The sequence below is a fragment of the Saccopteryx leptura genome, chromosome 1 (genome assembly GCF_036850995.1).
Source record: "Saccopteryx leptura isolate mSacLep1 chromosome 1, mSacLep1_pri_phased_curated, whole genome shotgun sequence".
Taxonomy (NCBI): Eukaryota; Metazoa; Chordata; class Mammalia; order Chiroptera; family Emballonuridae; genus Saccopteryx; species Saccopteryx leptura.
Window position 1 is genome coordinate 238,788,880 of NC_089503.1, and position 22,308 is coordinate 238,811,187.

General features: G+C 49.3%; 1 protein-coding gene across 4 annotated transcripts in view; it reads right to left on the minus strand.

Annotated features, from left to right (window-relative positions):
• GATA4 (GATA binding protein 4) overlaps positions 1-22,308 on the minus strand; it is an 83,678-nt gene that overhangs the window by 45,236 nt on the left and 16,134 nt on the right. For 2 of the 4 annotated variants that reach the window (XM_066387988.1, XM_066387997.1), the window contains exon 2: positions 6,951-8,048. In XM_066387988.1, the coding sequence (XP_066244085.1) occupies positions 6,951-7,566 (616 nt within the window). In that variant the 5' untranslated portion in view covers positions 7,567-8,048. Of the gene's footprint in view, positions 1-6,950; positions 8,049-11,496; positions 11,885-22,308 lie in introns of those variants that run through there. The other 2 variants (XM_066387978.1, XM_066388006.1) reach the window with 2 other exon arrangements.

Sequence of the window (22,308 nt, forward strand, 5' to 3'; positions counted from 1 at the left end):
AATACTTTTAGATGCCAAAAAGGCCCCTTTAAGATTTTTTTTAATTTATTCATTTTAGATAGGAGAGAGAGAGAGAGAGAGAGAGAGAGAGAGAAGGGAGGAGGAGCAGGAAGCATCAACTCCCACACGTGCTTTGACCAGGTAAGCGCAGGGTTTCAAACTGGCGACCTCAGCGTTTCCAGGTCAATGCTTTATCCACTGCGCCACCAAAGGTCAGGGGCCCCTTCAAGTTCTTAAAGCAGCAGCAGCATCCCCTGGTCTGCAAGAATTGCCCTCTTCTAGAGCAGGGCAATGATAAAACCAGCAACCCTATTTGCAATGGCTTCAGCTCTAACTGCATACAACTCAATTGTCTTTAAAACAACAAAAAAAGGTTGAAAAGAATTGGATAAAAGACCTTGAAATTGAGCCTTGGCAGATGGCTCTCGATTGTTTAGCGAATTGTTCCAAAGCACGGAGGTTGCTGGTTCTATCACATACAGGAACAAATGATGTTCCTGTTTCTCTGAACATACAATCAGTGTACATACAGATGATGTGTTATTGAATTGTGCACCTGAAACCTGTATAATTTTGTTAACCAGTGTCACCCCATTAAATTCAATAGAAAGGGAAAATAAAAGAATTGGTTACGATTTATCTTGCCCTGGAGGAAGGTAATTTGTTTTCTAACAAAACCTCATCACTGCCCTAGGTTAGCGGTTTTTGGGATCTAGCCCCACTATAACCTGAAGGGGAACTCACACCTGTGAATGTGCCCCAGAAAGGAGCCATCTCAATGTGGGGGTGGGGGCATCTGACCGTTGCTGACTGAGTTCCGCTACCCACAGACATTACTGAGAATAGGGTAAGAATTTCTGCCCACCAGTAAAGCAATCTGTTGAATAAACAAAAATCAAAAGCCAAATTCAATAAACATTTATTTTAAAGAACTCCTCCTACGCATCCATAAGGTAAATATAGAACCTATTTAAAAAAAAAAAAGGAAGAGACTTTCAGGAAGTTAATTCATGAGTAATGTATGTCTTTAAAATTTTAATTAGAAAAAATTGGTTTAATTTTTAAATTTTGTAATATATTCAGAGGGTTCAAAATTCAAAAGGTTGCATTTGCACACCCACGTTCACAGCAGCATTATTTACAAGTCAAGAAGGTGAAAACTATTCAAATGCTCAGGATGGAATAATGGATGCACACAAAATGTGATATATACATACAATGGACTATTATTCAGCATTAAAAAGAAAAGAAATTCTGATGCATGATACAATATAGATGAACCTTGAGGACATTATGCTCAGTGAAATAAGCCAGTCACAAAAAAAGGCAAATACTGTATGATTCCACTTATATGAGGTTCCTAGTCAAATTCAGAGACAGAAAAGTAGAGTAGTGGTTGACAGGACCCAAGGAGAGAAAGAAATGGGGAGGTGTTTAATGGGCATACAGTTTCAGTTATACAAGTGGAAAAAGTTCTGAAAATCTGTTTCACAACAATGTGAATATACTTAACACTACTGAACGATACACTTTAAAATGCTTAAGTGGGTAAAAGAAAATACAACTTAACTTTAACCTCCATATATTTTAAATAACCTCTTGTTATTTAAACAGTTAAAGCACACAAAAAAATGACTATTAAAAATGGTTAAGATGTTTTTAAAATTCAGAAGTTTCCAAAGCATAGATGGTAAAAATCCATTTCTACCCTTATCCCTCATCAAACTTGTTATCCTCCCCATGTGAAATCAAGGTTACAAATTCCTTGTGAACACTATTTCCAGAGATAAATTAAATATTTTCAAAGGCACATAATCTTTTCTTTTTTTGCACAAATATCACGCCACACACACAACCTGCCCTTACAAAGTCTTGTAGAGGACTCCATATCATCACATAATAAACTTCCTCGTTTTTTTTTTATGCCTTCATGATATCCTATTATTTACATGTGCCATATGTATACAAATAGCCCCTAATAACACAAATTTAGGTTATTCCCAATTTTGCTATTAAAAAGAATGCTGCAACTAATATGTGCCAGTTTGTTTATAAAAATAATTTCCTAAAAAGTTAAATTTCTAGGTCAACGGTATCAACTCTGTAATTTGTAGGCTATCACCAAGGGCTCTTCATACATGTTGTATCAATTTACACTTCCCCCAACGGGTAACAGAGTTCCTGTTTCCTCATACCTCCAAGTATGTTTATTTTCTTAGCTAGCTAAGTAAAAAAAAAAAAAGAAAGAAAGAAAGAAAGAAAAGGGAGAAACACAGAAGAAAGTGTTATCTAAAACTGCCTCCTGTGCATGCATCACTCCACCTGAGTGCTTAGAAAGTACCTAACAAATGTGGCCTGACCTTCTGATGAGACACAATTGGGCAGGTGACAGGTCTCACTAGAAGCAGTGACACACCCCTGACCACCCCCACACACCTTCTCCATTTAATTGGTTCTGGGCTGAGCACCATAGACCAGCCCAACTCTGACTGACCTGCTCAAGGTGGGAACCGGAAAGTTAAACAACTCTGGTTTTCTCAAAGACTGACAAATCATTCTCTAACCAAACATGCTACTTAAATGAAAAAAAAAAAAAAAAAAAAGTTGATCTCACAAAGTTCCCTGCGTAAAATGAACCAGCTCTGAAAGTAACTGGCCTCATTAATAAGCAGTCCCCCAAAGATCCAGAAAACATTTCAGAATTTTCCTCGGATCTACACCATAAACAAATTCTTAGAATACCGTGAATGAGGTAAATCTTTTAAAGAAACCATCTGAGTAACTCTGAGTGATATACAAGTACCTCACTATGCTGTTATTTTTTTAACCAACTTTTAAAATGATTCAAAAATTTTGAGGCTCTTTGAAAATATTATAGTTGCTTGTTTCTCTATTACACAAAAGAACTGTTATTCTATAATGAAACATATTTGCATAGATTTCCCAGTAACCTCTACCACAACACCATTTCCTTCAAGGCATATTTACATATAATTTTCATTGTCTCCTTTTCAGTCTTAAGTACGTACAAGCATTAATTGGGAAAAAAAATTTATTGTGATGTAATGTGCATGCAATAAAATACTCGTTTTAATAGTATATTTCCATCAGTTTTGACATATTGCAGTACCTGTGTAACCACTGTGATTAGATTCTTTAAAAGAAGACAGCTATATTAGCTTACTTTTCCACATGATCCCAAACATGAACCTGCACCTCTTGAAACACCAGAATTCTTTGCACAGCTCTGCTGGCAGGTGGCAATGAACTCTCCTTAAGCACTTTCAGTGCCCAGAAGCTTATTATTAAGATAAGCATTCCGTACACCATTTGAAGAACTACAATCAAGTGCGAGAGAGTGTTCTTCTCAAACCTAATACCTGCTTACCTGGAGCAACACAAAGTTAGGCCACAGACCTTTGCCTTTTAGGTATCTGTACATAGTCGCTCTCACCCACTCTTATCCACCCTGTGACTTCTCCAACCTAAACAGTTCCAGTAGTTTCCCAAAGTTTCTAGAACCTACCCTGCTTACTCAGTCTTCCCTGAGGCTTCCCAGTTGGCCTCCTAAGGACCCATTGTGTGAGGTTTGACCTGGGCAGAGTACTAAGGCAATTGCCTCCTAGATCTCTGCTCAAATATTTGCTAAGTGCCCAGCATGTGCCAGGCACTTAAATCAGTAAGACTCTGTACTTGCCCTCAGTAAGGTCACATAATTCCATTAATGCAGCCTAATTAATGATTTCAACTGTTGTTTTAGGGCTGTAGCTCATATTGAACTTGGAATGAATTAAAGTTCATATACATTGCAGTCATGGTAGAAGAATTCCTTCCAACCTAAGTGCAGGGCTTTACAGAGGCCCCTGTTAGTTTTTATTACTTTGATTTTTGCCTTACTTAAAAAACCAACATAAGAACTCTGGAGAGATATTAACAATTGTTAATACTAAGGTGACTAATACTTCATAGAAAAATAAAGGTATTCTGTTACTGTCTCCTCATTGAAATCACAAATGATTTTTGAGTGAAGGGTGAGTTTATGTAGTTCTACTTAAATATATTATTTAAGCAAAAGCCAAGCTGTATTGTATCATTTCATGGTATACTCCCAGTGTTATGGTGAGGGCATGACTTTTCTTTTTCTTTTTAAGTTGCAGGTGCTTTTCCTGCAAACTTCTACTCATTCTTCAAAGCCAAATGCAGATGGCATCACTTAGGTGAAGACTTTCAGATTCCTAGACAAAGGCAAGGACAACCTCTATCTTCTCTTCTTTGCTCTGAGCTCATTACTGTAGCACATTGCTGGGTTATTTACCCATTTTCACACTGTTTAGGGTGACCAGCCATCCCCATTTGTTAGGTCCGTCCTGGGTTTAGCACTAAAATCCCCAAGTCCCCGAAAATCCCTCAGTCCTGAGTAATCAGAAAAACTAGTCACTCTATATGATTGTGTAGGATAAAATAGCCATCAAGTACTTCGAAAACATTAGCTTATTTTTCTAATTCAAGACAACTCTAAAAGTAGTTACGATTATCCTTTTCTAAAGAAAAAAAGAAGAGACCAAGAGAGGTAAGTAACTTGCATAACTCAAGATCACAAGAGCACATGAAATTGAATCTAGGTTTGCCTGAGTCATAACATCACAGCATTGCCATTGTGGTGTCAGTGGCAATTCCACACATCAAGCTCTTCATAAATATCATGGAATCAGTAATTCTTTGTCATCACCCTTCTAGCACTCACCATCAACTAGTATGCCAGGGTTGGTCCTCAAGAAAGCTACCATTTTCAGGAGGGTCCATGTGATAGGAGGGACATATAAAAACCCATTTACATGCATTGTTTTAAACTTAATTTGTTTTATGTAAGTGCCACCAGAAGATGTGAATGCCAACAATTCAACCTGCCTCATGTTCCCTCACAAAGAGATCATGGAACCTTTCATGGACTGGCCTATTTAAAACACTTGGCTCTGTGTGGAGGAGAAAATCCTGGCTGCTAAGCCAGACCCAAGGGCTACTTTCAGGTGGGACTCCTGAGGTAGTGGAACTGAGCAGGGTGCTGGGAAGACAGGCCACACATCTTGGGAAGAAAGTACTCCTTGGAGGTCAGCTTGCCATCTGCTGACACTAGAATTTGGGAAACTGCTTATTCAGTACCTTCCTGTGTGTTATGGGTTACATTTTAGAATCTAAATACTAACTGCCTGCACTCACACAGTATCTTTTCTTCTTGTTTTAAGATGGTTGTGGTTGTAACCCTGATGACCAGGAAGTATCCTTCTCTTTATTTCCCTAACCAAACACCAAATTCCTGCTCTAGGATTATAGGCGTTAGGAAGCAACCTCCCCACCCCTACTTCCAAGTTAGAAGTGGAACTACATATTAGGGGCCTCTTTTAAAACAGTAGTTCTGGAGAGAACGCAGGAGTTCTAAGAATGCAGGGCTGAAGCGCCGCACCCCACCCACACACCCTCCCAAAGCCGCCATTGTATGGAGATGTCGCACGTGCTATCTTGGGTCCTCCCCAAGGGCTCCGGAGGTCCCCCTCCTCCCCTGCGGTGTGCCGTCTGGCTGCCCTGCTAGACGAAGGGGGGAACTAGGAGTCACAGACCCAGCCCCGGCGCCACTGCCACGGTTAATCAGTTTACCTGGGATGTGGATTTGGCTGGACCCCCCTGGAGACCTTCCCTGGCCACCCAGGGACAGAGGATAATTTAAAAGCTCTTCAAAGCCAGAACCCTTCTCTGAGCCAGCCCAAGATTGGAAACTGGGTAGGGACAGGCTTTACTCTTCAAAGTGAGAACAAATGCGAAAGGATTTAGCACTTAGTAGGTAGTCAATAAATGTTAACTTTGTTTCTCTAGTCTGAGTTTCCCCTCCCCCACAAAAGCCTTGGCCATCCACACTCGCTCCCGTCCTTCCTGAAGTTCTGCAGGCCCAGAGGTCGTCCGCATTTTTAACTAGAGGTTGCCACTTCCCGTTCCCTCCCGGCCCAAAACTCTGCGGCCTTTTCCCAGCCTTTATTTTATGTATCTGTAAATCGGGGTAGGAGAAAGCGCACATATCTGGAGTCTTTCCCAGATTGACGTTCAAATGAAATATTAAGTTACGTAATATTAAATAATTACGATTATTATTTCTAATTCCAGCCCCTAGGACAAGAGGGGGCTCAACACGTGGATGCTGCGGCAAAGTCTCCGTTTAAGTCGGGCATTATGAACAGGGCATTACAAAGAAGCCCCATTTGAGCTTCTTCTGTTCCCGGACTCTGACCAAGCCTGCGTTTAATGCACCCCTGGGCACATCTGTCCCGGCGGACCACGCACACTGCGACAGTACTCTGGCCCGGAGGCATCCACATGGTGCCACCGCTCCGGTCCCTCCTTTGTTCCTGGTGTGAAATCCCCAACAGGAAAATCATCTGCCACCCCGAGGGGTTCTCCAACTGGGCCGCCAAATGGCCTAGAAGATCTTAGTTGCCAAGCCAACGTAATCAGTTCCCCGCGGCGGACCCTGAAGGAGGGCCGGGAGAAAATGGGGGCAGAAACCCAGCGATCGCCAGTGCTGTCCTCAGGGGAGGGTGCCGGGCTGCCGCTCTCGGGCGGGCCGGGCGCCTCCAGCAGGCACCCACTGATCGGCGCTGCCCGGGCGTTCAGCGCGCCCAGCCAGCTCCGGCGTCTGGGCTGCTCCGAGGACGACTTCAGACCCGCCACGTGCAGTCGGCCGCCCTCACGTAGCAGAATCCAGGCTCCTTGGGGCTGTGACCTCCCGTCCCCATCGCCCCGCGCGGCCAGCTTCTTCTTGTTTGCTTTCCTTAGAAACTAACCCATCCCCCCGCCCCTCCCACGTCACCTCCCCACGCTCTGTGAGAATTAAACGCCCCAGGCAGGGCTCTGGACGCCCCTGCTCCCCCCAAGCGGCCCCGGTACTCGCGCTCAGTACTCACCGAGGTTGGGGTGCCGAGCGGCGGGGTTGGCGCGGCCCGGCAGGCTGTGCAGGACCGGGCTGTCGAAGGGGCCGGCGGAGGCGGCGGCGGCCGCGGCCCACGACGCACCCACGTCCGCCATGTAGGCCGGGTAGGGGCTGGAGTAGGAGCCGGCGAAGCCCGCGCGCCCGTACTGCTCGCGGCCGCTCAGGCCCGCGCCCGCCGCCGCGCCGCCACTGCTGTAGGCTGCGGCTTCCCGGGCGGCGGCGGCCGCCGCGGCCGCTGCCAGGGACCCGGTGGTGCCCGGGAAGGAGAAGCGAGGCGACACGGGCGGCGGGGTGTAGGCGGCTCCCTCGGCTCCGGCCTGGCTCCAGCCCGGGCTTCCCTGCTGGGTCCCGGGCCCCGCACCCGACGGGGCCGCGCCGGAGCTGCCGCCCGCGGCGCCCCCGGACGCAGCGCCCCCGCCTCCGCCCTGGAGGTAGGACAGGCCCAGCACCGAGGAGGGCACGCGCGGCGTGGGCACGTAGACGGGCGAGGCCGCCGCGCCCGCGCTGTGCATGAAGGCCCCGGGGCCGCCCGCGTCGTAGGCCCCCGGCGGGGGGCCGTGGTTGGCGGCCATGGCCAGGCTCTGGTACATCGTCCCTGCGGCCTCTCCGCTTCCGAGTCCTCTCACGCGCAGGTCCAGGAGCAATGCGCGGAGAGAAAAAGAATTACAAAATAACAATAATAATAATGTACAGGTGTGGGACTGTCACAAAAACGAAGATCAAAAATCAATTTTTAAAAAAAAAATTCCTTCAAAGATGTATACGTATTAAATCCATCATTGGACAAAAGACTTGCTTACTCAGGAAAATACCAAATTAAGTTTTTGGTGGTTCCCAGAGATGGCGGAGGAGGGGCCGAATTTACCCCGGGGCCTGAAGGTCCGGGCGCCTAGGGGTGCCAGAAGACGCAGGGTCGGGCCTGGGCGTGGGCGTGGAAACGCGCCTTCAGGTCACGCCGCGGGCTGTCGCTGCTCACAGTCCTCCGGACCGCGCGGCCGCGGGCGCAGGGCGCGGCGGGCTGGCCCCAGAGCCGAGGGCCGGGCTGGCTTCTTTCCTCCCGGCAGCCGCCGTCCTAAAGGAGGGACAGAAGGGAGATAGTTCATCCTGAGCTTCAGCCCCAGTCCCTGTGCTTGGTCGCTTCCCCGCACTGCAAACGCAACCGCCACTCCCGCGCCCAGCTTTGGGAGCCGCGCAGTTCCAAGGGAAGCTGCGGTCTTTGTGTTTCAGGGGCCGTGGAGTATGGCTGACCCCTCAGGGGTCCCTTGGAGATGCGGGGTTTCCCGATTACTGGACATGTAATTATTGGTTGTGATTTAGGCCAAAAAAAATTTTTTTTGTATTGCTTGTCAGGGAGGACTTTATTTTACTCTATTTTTAAAGCGTGTTGCCGCAGTATTTTATACGTCCAAGGTCTCCGTGGAGTGCTTGCGACCTAGGAAATCTCGCTCATCTTCTTGGTTCCCCTACTTACTCCTAAGTATACCCGGCCATGAAAGAATTTTACATTGCCCATGAAAGACAATAACAACTTTAAAAAAACCCAGCAACCTAAGAAATTTGTTTGTAATTTTCTTTTTAAGCTAAACGTACAATCTAAACCCTCATGAATGAGCAGAATCTGCTACATCTCAGTGAAAAGGATTGTGAAATTCCTTATCCACACATTATACCATGTGGACATCAAATCAGACAAGGTATATGTTTCTTGCAAATAGTTTTGCAGACTGTATATTAGGACCAGGTAAGTGAGAGGAGTGTACAAGGTTACTTTACAGAACTACTCACTGGACCATTCCAATTCATTGAATTTTTTTTAATGGAATCATTGGTCCATCCATGTCTGGAATAAGAACACCAATGAGATCAGCAAAGAAGAGTTTGTAGAACTTGAGTCTATCCTTGTATCCTGTGTTTCGATTTTACCAGGCACTTTTTCTGATAAAATAAGAGTTCCACATTCTGGAGCACCTGCTCTGTTTTGGGTCCCTTTCTCCACAACTCCTCTAAGTAAAAGTGTCTCTCCTCATTTTACAAAAGGAAACTGAAGCATCAGAAAGTTTTGAAAGCTTATCAAAGAGCAAAATACAATTAAGGGGGAGTGGGGGAATGGGGAATCTGTAGGCCTCCAGGGGTTTGAGGTTGTCCACTACACTCCCACTTTTCTCCTTAAGAAGAGGCAGCTACTCTTAACAGTGGTTTCTTTTTCATTGCAATAGTAGACTTGCAAAGATATTAATTGAATTAAATCCAGGCTCTGCAACTTACTGAATGAATGACTTGTTTAGACCATTACTTAATCGTTCTGTACCTCAGTTTCTTCATTTGCAAAAATGAAAATATTTAAGGTCATAGTAGGAGTTATAAATTAATATCTGTAAAGCCACTTGTAACAGGATTTTTAATAAAAGTATTATAACAGGCACAAAAAAGTTCTATGTAATTATTGGTTACTGTTATTATAGATTCCTAATGTACCATAAGAAAGTGACTCAAATGTAATCTATACTATAATAAATGGTTATCATTATTATTGTAAAAAAAATCTGAAAATGAAATCTTTTAAGTGCTTTTAATCATTTTTGGTAACATTGCTAATAATAAAACTAATAGCATTGTATTATACAGTCACATGCTGACTCCTAAATATTTATTTGCTTTCTAAAGTATTGGTTTGGTGGACATTTCCTTCCAGTAAGAAGTTTGGTTAGAGGGTAGATTAAAAAACTTTGACCTAAGATTACCAACTTTCCCCTTTGAAAATGAAGGCAAAAAACTTCATAGGAATTGCTGAGTTTCAATAAGTAAATACATTAGTTTACCTTAATATTCATTATTTAAGTGTTAAATCAAATAAATGACCTATTTTCTATCATACTCAACACCTGCCGTTCTAAAACATAGTGTCATGAGTTTTATTCTCACTTAACTGCAGGAAAGGAAGATTTATAACTTTATAATCCAACTTCCAGTATACATACAGATAACTAACCTACAAGCTTTAAAATAGAAAGCTCAAAATACCGTAAATCTAACATTTGTCTTTCTTACATTCTCTGCCTTTTTAAATGGTTGATCCATTACCTCAGAGTTGAATGACTGGACAATAGAAGGTGGAAAAAAGATCCCTCTATAGCTTTCTGAAAATAAACAAGAAAGTAACTATTTCCTTCAGATGAGTTTTGCTTGTTTCTGTAATCCAGACGCGGTCCGCAGAGGGAGCCCCGTGAGCTCCTTAGAATGGCTGAGGTCTGGCCTCGCGTTGGGAGCCCAGACCCGAGCGCCCCAGTTTTCCCTCTACTTTTGATCACTCATCCCAGTGCACCCCAAATTCAAAGGCCAGTCAGGAAATGCTTCCTATCTTCGTGATTTAGCCCACAGCCGCTTTCTGATCTATTTCGGAGAGCCGAGGATCCAGAGCGCCAGAATGTTCGCGTCCATTTACAAGTCACTCCGCCTCTTTCGGCTCAGCTCGCGCCTTCCCTCTGGGCCTGCTGCGCAGAAAACTCACACACGAACGCACTCAGAAATGTGGGGGGCATCACCCTGTTACCCCCAATAAAACCTTTCTGTCTTTAACAGCTGGAACCTGCTCCTCGCTGCCTGTTCCTTTTCTGAGAAACACAGGAAAGACTTCCCCAAGGCGCTTCCCCAACTTTCCCGGTGGCGCCGGCCGTGCTGCCCGATTTCCCCCAGGCCTGGTCCCTTTTCACCCTCTTCACCCAACCGAAAGGTTCCTCATTCCCCAACGTGGTGGCAGCCACCACTCAGGCATCCTCCTCTCCCCTGGGTGATCCTCCCCCTACCCCCACCACTATCACCCGGCCCAAATCCAGCCGACCTAACGTGGATCTGAGCGGCAAATCGCGGCCAGCAGACGGACGTCACTGACCTCCGCCCGGGTTCCGGCCCTCAGCTCCTGTCACCCAGAAGCGCTGTGAGTGGGCAGGGTTGCTTCACGGGGGACGTTTAGCTTCCGGCACCCCAGTCTGGAAGGCGAGGAGGCCGGTCCGAAGGGCACAGAAAGTCCGGCGGCCAGCAGCCGTTTTCAACTTGACAAGGCCTCCCCAGAACCTGTCTCCCACCGCCACTCCGCGTCCACGGAGTCGCCAGTGGGCGACGTTCCTCCGTCTGAGCCCTTCGGTGTTCGAACCTGTCCTGGGTCAGCTGGTCAAGGTGATTTCCCACAGCCATCGTCCCCTCCCAGACCCAGGCTTGCGAGGGGTAAACAAGGGCCAAAGACTCTCTGCACGCGGAGGCGGGATTAAAAACGTTCAAGTTCACACCAAAAGAATCCTAAAGCAACTTCGAAGATCCGTCTCCGCTTTCTCCCCAAATCTCATTTTGTTTTAAAGAAGCTGCTAAGCCAAACGCAGAGCGGCAGGCTTTGGCTAATTTAGGGGAAGAGAAGCGACCAACGTCTCTTTTCTACCCCCTAGTTGCCTCTCTATTACACGGCAAACCACCGCGGAGGAGCTCAGAGAGCCGCGATTGGAGGGAGAGGGCCCGGGCGCGAGCCGTACCTGCGGAGACCGGAGCTTCCAGGAGAGACGGCGCCCTACCTCCTGGGCCCAGGAGCTTCGGCGGCTGCGGAGCCTCTCGCAGCCACAGTGTCGGCCGCCTCCGCGTCCCCAGCTCGCGGCCCGGGTCTCCTTGCCCCTGCGCTCCCGCTCGCTGCCGCTGACTGGCCTCTGGCAGTCACGTGCAAGGGCGGGGGGCGGGGGCGCGGCGAGGCTGCAGCACCTCTGCTGGGCGTCAGGCTGCACGGCTGTTCAGAAAACTCCCCCGGCAGGCAAAGTCCAGCCTCAGAGATCTCCTCGGAAAACGCCGAAGTGCCGCTGCCGCCAGGGCGCGGGACTTCACCCACCGCTCTGCGGGAGGTCGACTCATTTGTAATTTTCCCCAGGATCAGCTTTATTAATAAGCCACCTCTCTCCCACCCCTCCCCCACCCCGCCTCCTGGTGGTCCGGATCTTGTTGCGGCCCTGGACGCAGTGGGCGAGGGGCGGGACTGATGAAGGGAAAGGTGACCCTTGATCGAGTGTAGGGCACTGGGGTCACCCAGAGAGTCCGGCCGGCTATAGGTCTCTGGGGGGGCAGTCGGTGGTGGGGATCCACCTGGTCCGAGACTCTGAATAGGTGGAAGAATCACCAAACCTGGGACCGACCACTCATCCGCAGCTTGGAGACGGAAGCCTCCTTTTCTCCTTCCAGCAGCTTCCCTAGCAATCGACAAGGCGCTGGCTCCAGCCCTCAATTTTAGTATTTATGCAAAACGTGCACCCCTGCCTGGCGATGCTTCCCATCTCCTGCGGCTTCTCCTGTCAGATCTTTATGCTTTCAGTGCAGCCCGCGGCGCCGCTGCACTAATCCCTGGGACGTGGCAGGGGCCTGGGGAGCTCGGCGGTCCCCGGGACTTCTCGGCCAAGAGGGCTCTGCCTGCAGCCTCCTCCCTCCAGCCGGGGAGGGGAAGGTGGCAGGCCCGTGTCTGTAGTCGGCGTCAGTGCCTAGAGGCCCCAGCGCAGCGGGGCTGTGAGCCATAGAGTCCCTCAGACAGGTCTAAAGGTTAATAGAGCAATCACAGGGCCCTATTACCGCGTAAAAATAACCCATCGATTACCGTAGCCTTCAGCTCCAGATAACAGCCGGCCGGTGGCTCTCACGCTTTCGATTAAACTTTTTTTCCCCCCTAAAGCCGCGTTTCTCTCCCTAGCAGAGGTTTTTCATACCAGATCAGAGGGGTCAGGAGGGGGCCAGGATACCAACCTGCGTGAAATCTGTGCTAGGAAGGGTAGAAGTGACACCCGCTTCCGCAGTTGGTGATCGGTCGTGGATTTCCGGCCTGAGCGAGAGTAACCCGGGCTCTGAGGACTAGGCTAGGAAGCGGGGGCTGGTTAAAGGAAAACCCCAAAGGGATCACAGCCAACTCATGGGGATTCTTAGGAAAATCCCAGAGGAAGAAATGAGCGCGGCTGCGCGGGGAATTCTCTTCCTTGAGCTAAAGGTGCGGAGGTCCAGAGGGGCCCAAGACCCGGAGAGAAAACTAGAGCTCCGGGTGGAGCGACGGGAGGTCTGCGCGTTGGCCGAAGCGCCGACGCCGCACCCCAGGGCGCAGAGGGTGGAGGGCTTAGGGTCCCTTCTCCAGCTCCCCCAACTCCTCTCCAGAGGCTCTGCAAAATCTGGCGCTGCAGATCCCAGGCCTGAGAATTTAAGAGGGATGGGATCCTGGGGATCGCTGAGACTAGACCTGGGGAAAGACAGTTTTGCGAAGACACTCCGACCTGCGCACTGGCAGACGCAACGGAGGAGATGGATACGCACCCCTTGCACTGTTTGAAAAAGGCTCTCATCCCCATTGGGTGAGCGAGAGAAGCTCGAAGCCAAAGGCTTTCTTCGTCTGGGGCCTACGAGTGTTTTCTGGAGACTTGAAATTCTCTGGGCTTGGATGAGTAGGTAGCTGTCCTGGCCTCTTTCTTTTCTCATGGGGATATGTGGCTCCAGCGATGCCCAAGGCCTCAGAGCTGCCTCCCGCGCGCGACCCTCAAAGGGTGAAAGAAGCTGACCCTTGGAACTAGGCAGTAGGCAGTTGTTTTGTTTGGGGGTTTTGTTTGTTTGTTTTTGTTTTTTAGCAACGAACCGGGGCTTGGGGCTGAGCACTGAGTGGAGCGGCCATCTGAGGGTCCTCACCCAAACCCAGGACAGAGGCCGCTCCCACCCGACCTTCTTCCGGTAGTGCAGGGTGGCCATAGGAGAGAGCGCGGGTGCTGCGCTGAGGTTCGCTTTAGCTGGGTGACCTGAAGCGAGCTTCTCCCAACTCTTACCCCAGCCCCCAGCCTCTCAGAATTTGTCTTCTACCCAATGTAGTGATGGGGACAACACCAGGCCCTTCTCTATGTGGCTTGATTAAGAGACACTTGATAAAAGAGCCTGCTTTTAAAAAACTATTGCTTGTGAGGAACCCCGGATTCACAAACCGCCGCCCCCTACCCGCGCTCCTTTTCAGGTCCTTGACAGAGCTTTGCCCACACTTCCCCCCGGCACTTTCCCAGTGGGCTGAAGCCTGAGAACCTTGACAGATTCGTTGGTTCTAAGAAGGCACCCCAGGACAGAGAAATTTGTGTTGGTTTCCTGTGGATTTTCTTCTCTGGTTCCAGCGCCCTGAGTCTGTCCCCAAAGGGCTCAGCTCAAGGACAGTCCGGATGGTGTTTGGCAGCGGTCTGCTCTTTCGGGGTGTTTCGTTTTCTCTCGCTCTCTCCTTCCTTCCTTCCTGGGCTGGCTTCCCCCCTCCCTTGGGGAGGCGGGAGCTGCCTCGGCCTCCGAGCGTTGCCAGGAGCGGGGAGCATTTCAAGGCCTTGCTGGCCCGCTGGCCTGGAGGAGGTTTACCGCCAGGTTCCCAGGCTTCTCCCTTGTGCAGGAGGCTTCTGGGAGGGGGAGGGGTGCTCTGAGGTTCGAAGTCGTAAGAGGCTATTTTTAAGGAGATGTTCCTAGGCCGCTTGTCTGGGCTGTGGCCCAATCCCACTCATGTCCCCTTTCTGTTTATCTTTTCCATACTCCACAGGGAAATTTTAATTCCGTGAACGTCTTTGACCTCTTTTTACTAAGGGCCTGGGTTTAGTGAAGAGTGAAGTTACGTTTCCTTACACCATGAAGGCCCCTGAGTCTTGAGCTGGTCCATACCCTACCAGAGACGCAGTTGTAAGCTGGACATGGTGGACAGAGGAAGCTGAACACTAGTTCCCTGGGACGGGGGGCGGGTTAAACAGTGGACGGTGAAATATACTCTGAGACCAGCGAGGGTCTCCCGCGCGGTTGTCTTGGGATGTCCTGGGGGGACCTGAGAGAGCAGCTTGCTCTAAGTGCCACGTCTGGTCCACACTCTCAAGTTTTGGCTGGTGAGGTCCTTGGGCACCCGGCGAAAATCAGCATCGGCTCCCACTCTACCCGAATGCCAACTACGCCTTAAAAACATGGACCCCCCAAAGACTTATAATCGGGAGCAAGAAGCCCCCTGAGAGAGCACCACAGAGGGGACTACAGAAGTCACCCCTCGTCCTGTGTAACGAATTTCTTCGGAGATGCAGACGCCTGTCTGCAGACTTGTGCGCAAGGGTTCAAGGACAGACAAGCAAAGTGACCCGCGCGGAACGTTTGCGGTCTCCTGAGCCTGTACCCACGGACTTCGAGTCCCTGCGCCGTTCCTGGGCGCCACCCGCTCCATTCCTTCTCCCTCTGGGACACTTGGTGCTCACTCGGGTGGCCCTTCCCGTCCCCTGCTCAAATCCTCGCGGGCAGAGCCGGGAGAGCCAAAGTTCGGAGCGGGGCGGTCTCCTCCGTTAGAAAAATGGAGAACGAATTAAGCTGCAAGACTACACAGACCTTTCCCTCTTTGAGCTGCGTGCCTTCAACACCGGAAACTCTTTGTGGGGCAGAAGGGACATAGAGACCCTCGCCTCCTCGCACCGGGAACCAAGCTCTGCATCCCAGGAAGTGATTATTAGACCCTCGCCAGCAGTCTAGTGGAGAGGAGGCAGCAACGCTATTTTTCTGTCTTGCTTTTAAAAGTATTTACCGATGTTACAAAAGGAAGCCACGTTCTCACTCACAGGCCTCCGCAAAGCCTTCCTGGTGATTCCGGCCCTGAGGACCCGAGTATGAGGCGCACCCCCTCATATTTTATAGTCATTTCCAGATTACAGAACACTCTCAGGTTCCATTTTTTTTTTTTCTCGAGGAAACAACATTACCGCGCTGGGGGGAGGGAGGGGAGGTGTTACCGTTCCCAGACAAACGGGAACTTCAAGACGCAGAGAGGTTAATATACTTGTCCCGAGCTGGCAAAGACGGCGCGCTCGACCACAGGTCTTGAATCTAGATTCCCGAGTCTTCATTTTTTCTATTCTATTTAACATCGAGTTTGTATAATGAAACATTTTTTAACACTCGTTTGCCTTTCAAATATCTTTAAATTTTCTTTAATGGGTATATCTGACACTTAAACATTAAAATCAATTTAAAATGAAACAGTTCGTGTCTTATAATCTATGAGCTCGTGGGAAGGGAAAGAAAAGCGAAAAGAAGTCTCCACATTCTCATCAAGTTCGGGAAGGATGCCAGAGGCTTTTAAATGAGGGGGGCACGCTCTTCAGGTTCCGGGACAGCGGAGACTCGGCACCGCAGGTCCGGGCAGTCGCCAGCTCGTCTGCAAGTTCAGAGCGCTCTGCGCTCTGCTCCCTGGGACCAGGCTGTGTCTCACATGCCCCTCTTACTCCTCCCGGCCTGGCTCCCCCTCCTTCTCCTTATATCCAAGGGCCCAGGGGTGGGGGGGGTGGGGGGGTGGGGGGGAGCAGCGACCAGGATCTCTGGCACCCACTGGCCAGGCTGCGCCAATAGCCGTTGCGCTGTCCATCGCGGGGTCTACACTTCGGAACGAAGCTGCCATCTCCAGGGTCTCTCTTGGTGATGTGGGCCCCAATTAATTCACTGGTGGATCCTCCCTCCCTCCTCCCTTGTAAGGGACTTTGAAGTTGCAGTGGTTAAGGTGTCCAGTCCAGAGAAAGAGCACGAGAAATATTCACACCCCCTCCCCACATGGAGGTCAGCAACCATATCTGGCACATAGTAGATGCTCAAGAAATGTATGTTGAATTAGTATTATTTTTTTAAACTACAAAAGGTATTGCTAATAGCATCTCTCCGGGTTGGTGGGAACTGGAGAATGGAACACACCCCTCTGGCGCACAATGGGGGCCCAGAGTCGCCACCATTTCTAAGTAGAACGCTGACGCCCAGGCCATACACGAAGAAAGTGTCCTAGTTTGGGTTGCTAGGGATTATTTATCAGCTTGGCTCAACCACCTGTCCAACCTGCAAATCTCCCGCCTAAATTTTGGCTGCGCCTAAGGATCCCGCCGAGCTCTGGGCTCTGGGGTCTGCAAGAAGAAGGCATTTCCTGGCACGAAACATCTCGGAAGTTATGTTTCGCTAAGGGAACCTGGTTTGGCACCCAGGCAGTGGCGATCCGCGCGAGGGAGACCGTGGGACTCCCTGAGACAAAGAAAGAAAAAGGTCGCCACGTTCACGGTCTCCCGTAGCCTGAAGGACCCAGACCCATAAATCCTGGAAAGATGGAGAGACCCAGTCAGACAACAGCACTGACAAAAAATCGAGGGGGAATGGAGATGGAGAGAGACAGAAAGAAGAGAGTGGAGGGAAAAGGGGGAAGGCAGAGGAAGACGGGCAGGAGGACAGAGAAAGGACTTGGGAGCCACTGAGAGTGAGCACAGGCCTGAGAAAACCAAGGAGGGATAGGACTCGCTCATCCATTTGTTCATTAATTCTATATTTATTGAACACCTCCTCTGTGTTAGGAACTTTCAAGGCGTTGAGGTTCAGCGCGGAGGGAAACAGAGAAAATGTCTGTCACGGGGAGCCCATATTCCATAAAGAAAGATGAACAACAAATAAGTCAAATTTATAGTGTCAAATGGTGGGGTGTTGGGGGGGGGTAAAAGCAGACCAGAATGGACAGGGAGAATAAGCAGGGCGGGATAGAGACAGGAGTCTCCGAGCCAGAGAAAGAAGGCGAGATCTGGCGACGTGAAGAGAGAACCTAGATCCTGAGAGAAAGGGCAAAGCAAGCGAGAGACACGGAAAGGAGAGGGCCGGGCCGGATCGGAGCAGAGGGCACTGGCCAGGGCCGAGGCCAAGCCGGAGTCGAGGGCTCACTGCCCCCTGCCCAGCTCCTGGGATGGCGTTGGGGACACGGGTTGCTGGAGCGCCGCCAGTCGCCAGACCCGGCGCGCACAGCGGGCGACCTGTGGGGCCACCAGAGACGCGGCGACCTCAGCGCCAGCCTGGGCCGTTTCCGCAGCGGCCGCCACCTCCCCCGCCGCCGGCACCCTCCCCTGGCCACGGAGCCGAGGTGACCCGGGCTGGGAGAAGACGCCCAGGCAGGCGCCTGGACTTGGCGAGCCAAGCGAGAGACAGGAAAATGTCAAGGAAGCGTGAAGCCCAAGTGCGAAAACAGCGTCTGTCCGAGAGCCTCGCCGGCCGGGAGGCCGCGGAAGGGCCTGGGTAGGGCCGGAGGTGGCTGGAGGCGAAGGCGGCGCTGCGTCCCGGACGCCGGGGAGCGCCCGCTGCAGACGGGCCCGGCCACCCTGCGATGCACAGGAAGGTCGCCTCACACGCCACCACCCCACCGTTGCAGCAGGCGCCCTAGAGTGTGGGCTGTTTTTCCCCTAACACCCATCTGTGCGTGAAGGTATTTACTAATTTTTTGGAAATAATTGGCTTCTTGCTACAGCAAAAGGAAAGGGGAGGCGCGGTGCTTCTTATAGCTAGACCTACATATTTCTGTCAAATGGGTACGTACTGCATTCTGACCTGAGTGAATGAAAAGACTGGAAGATCCCCAGCATTACATTTCTTTTAGCTCCTTTCGACCTTTGTCCCATTCGTGGCATACGTGAGCGTCTGACTGAAAGACAAGGGCACGCTGCCCTTCAGGTTTGCTTTCTTCAGCAGCCCCGTCCCTCTTCAGCAGAGGTGCTAATGAACAGCAGCAAATCGTCAAAGGGCAAGGGGCCACACGGAGGCAAGCCCAGAAGCAAAGGGCCTGAGTGAGACGGAATAATCAGCACCTAGGAAAGAAGAGCTGGCAGGATTTCGCGTATGGAGGCGCAAAACGAACCGCAGGAGTCTAGGCTAGGCTAACCTCGTCCGTCCTTCCCTCGCCCCCACCTCAGGGGCTGGAATTGTGTCTAGTGAGGGGCAGGATTTCCCTCCTCCCCCATGAAGTCTCTGGCACGCCCAGTTCCAGTGGAGTGTGGGGTAGGGATGAAGTGGAGAGCTCAGAGCAGAGAGTATAAGAAAAAGCCTTTTTAGTGAAGAGTGATCAATTTTTCAATCACTATGTGAGAAATTTGTCAACTCCACTTCAAAAGCCCGAAATTCTCATTCTCTTTCCCTCTCTCCCCCTTCTCTAAACTCTCTCTCTCCTCTACATACCATTTTTTTGTCAGTAACCCCACACTCTCTGAAAATAGCTACCTAGCAGATGTATTATTTGCAATATGCCTTAGGATAGAAAAAACTAAATATAAGTCATGCTTTGATCTATAAAAGAAGATTGCTGGCATGTTCAAACCCTGCATTTTATTTATAATAGCCCCAAACTCTGAAGCACACAGATGATCCTCAACTGGGGAAGAATGGGAATACAAATGATGGCCCTGGCTGGTTAGTTCAGTTGGTTAGAGCAGAGTCCTGAAACACTGCAAAACAACCAATGAATGAACAACTAAGTGGAACAACAAATGAATGCTTCCTTCTCTCTCTCTTTCTCTCTTTCTCTTTTTGAAAAAAATTTTAGTGAGAGACAACAGATAGATAGACAGACAGAAAGGGAAAGAGATGAGAAGCATCAATTCTACCTTCCAGCACCTTAATTGCTTTCTCACATGTGCCTCGACTGGGGCGTTAAGGGGGGGGGGGGGGAACAGCTCCAGCAGAGCCAGTGACCCCTTGCTCAAGCCAGCGACCTTGGGATCATGTCTATAATCCCACACCCAAGCCAGAGCTCCTCATTCAAGCCGGCGGCCTCGGGGTTTCAAACCTTGGTCCTCAGTGTCCCAGGCGGACACTCTACACACTGTGCCACCACCTGGTCAGGTCTCTCTCCTCTTAAAGCAATCAGAAAGAAAGGAAGGAAGGAAGAAAGGAAGGAAGGGAGGGAAGGAGGGAGGGAGGGAGGGAGGGAAACGAATAAAGTACATCACTACAGTGGAATACTACTCAGGACCAAAAAAAGAAAGAACTACAAATACACCCAACAACATGAATGAATCTCAAATGCACTAGGCTGCATAAAAGAAGCCAGACGGAAAATACTAAAGGAATTCACAGAATGTATATGACATTCTCAACTAGGGACAGAAAACAGATCAGAAGTCACTGGCAAGGGGTTGGGGAAGAGGCAACTGCAAAGGGGGAAGAGAAAGTTTTGTGCAGTGTTGGAACTATTCTATATCTTGATTGTGGTGGTGGGTAATTGCACTCTTTGTGTGTTTGTCCAAACTCATAGAACTGTATGCTAAAAAGAGTGAATTGACTGTGTGTAAATTTCACCTCCATAAATCAGACTTTTTAAAAAGCAGGGGAAAGGGGTATGGCTCAGGCAAGATAAGAGTCTTCCACCTCTCTTCTCTCTCTCTCTACACACACACACTTGCTCATCATGTCTTCAGAGAGACTCCATATCCCTGGTACATGTTTGACTCCCACCTAAAATACTTCAGAAGAATGATTTATATACAAAAGAAACCCTTGCATGACTTTTAAAAGGATCCAGTTTCCAAGGTTGGTCTTCTGCGTGGTCTGCAGGAATGGCCACAGCAGACTACCCTGGGTGCAGCTCCAGTGTCTGTTTCACACACATTTGACACATGTACACTCATATTTCACAGCAGGCTGCAGGGAGGGTGACATCCAAAGGAAGGTTTTTTTTGTTCTTTCCTTTTGAGAATCCTGGAGCCAGGCAGCGGAGTCTCAGGATTGCTAAGGTCACTTTCAACAACACTGCCACTCCCCAACCAACCTGTTGGTGAAGGATAGAGAGCAGGATCCAGCTCTCTGTCTCAGGGGAGACTGGGTTTTGTCCAGCTGGTCTCATGAGGCAAGAGTATGCCAAAGCCTGGCCTTGAAGGAACGAGTTTGCCCCTGAGAATAGGACTGTATTTTTTAATGGACTAAGGGAAAAGCATTTAGTAAAACATGGCAGGAGCACATGACCTTATTCAATCTTCACAACAGGAGAAGTTAGTTGTTTTAACTCTGATTCTTACATCAATTTTCATTACACCCAGCTGCAGTTTGTCATGTGCACACGGCTACTGCATAGGGGGGTGTAACTGGAAGAAAGTGTGTCCTGTTCCAGATAAAACCACACTCTGTACCTGCATTTACAGAAATTGGAGTCTAGTGGACATCACAGGAAGCCCAAAAGCCACTGACTACCTGGGCTACAGGATAACTTTGCTACCTTCCTTTCTCACTCAAGTGTGTATGCGTGTGTGTGTGTGTGTGTGTGTGTGTGTGTGACTGTGTGTTTGTGTGTGATCATTTCTACCTTTTCCTAGAGTGGTTGATAAGATCACTGTTTCTAACTTCAGTCAAATTACTGTGGTAATGGAGGGAAAATGAATGTTAACAGACACCCATTGGTCATTGGCTTTATCTTATCCTCTTCACTTGAATGTAAAAACCAACAATACCAACACTAATAAAACACCACCATCATCAACAAAAAAGAACAAAACCCCACAAAATATTGTGTTTCCTGTTAGAAACAAAGCAAACAGTTTGGTTTTGTCACTTTCCTTATCACTCTCATTCCCATCCTTGGAGAGCTTGCTAATTAAGCAGCGAAGAACCAAAAGGTGGGAAGGGAAGGGAAGAAGTGAAAAGGATGCAGGCATCCACACTAGGGGAGTGTGGTGGCCCAGCAACATTGGGGTAGGGGTGAACCCAGGGGCCACTATAGATCTGACCTGACCCCCTGGGTGGCTTTGGGTAAATCAAAGGCAGCACTGTGGGCCAGTTTCCCTCTTATGAAGTGAAATTGGATACTATGATCTGAAAGTTCTTTCAGCCTCACTGTCCTCTGGACCTGAATTATTTGAATTCCCTTACAAGTGCTGCAGTTCATAGAGCAAACATCTATTGAATGCTTACTACGTGCCAGGCACCCTGAAAACTTTGGAAATATAAGAATGAACACAAGTTTCTACCTTTAAACTGTTCAGACCAGTGAGAACAGCCCTGAAAACAAGCAACAGGAGAAAGCGCTGGAACAAATTAAGCACATGAAGAGAAACCGTATTAACTCCTTGGGGGGAAAGGGTAGGTGGGAGGACTAAGTAAATGAATTCCAGGAACTGTGTTATTTTTAAGTGTAGGTTCCCCCCCCCCCCCGCCTCATTTACTATTTACTACCCCCCCCCCCCCCCGCACCTGAGTGCGAGTGCACACGCGCGCGCACACATATGCAGTGACCTGATTTGGGGCAGGAATTGTGCAAATCCACAGCAACCTCCTGTGCCTGGAACCTACAACATGCACGACTTGACCCATTTCACACATTTGATGCCAAACATACATATCAGTTATGGGTCCCGCAGAGTGCTAGTGTGGTCCGCACACGGGCTGGGAGTCAGGAGATGTGGGCTCTTGTTCCCATCACCTCCTGGTCCTGTGACCTCAGGCATGTCCTGCCTTCCACTCTGACTTTGTTTCCTCATCTGTGAAACGGTTCTTATATTCGGTTCTAAGCGCCCTTC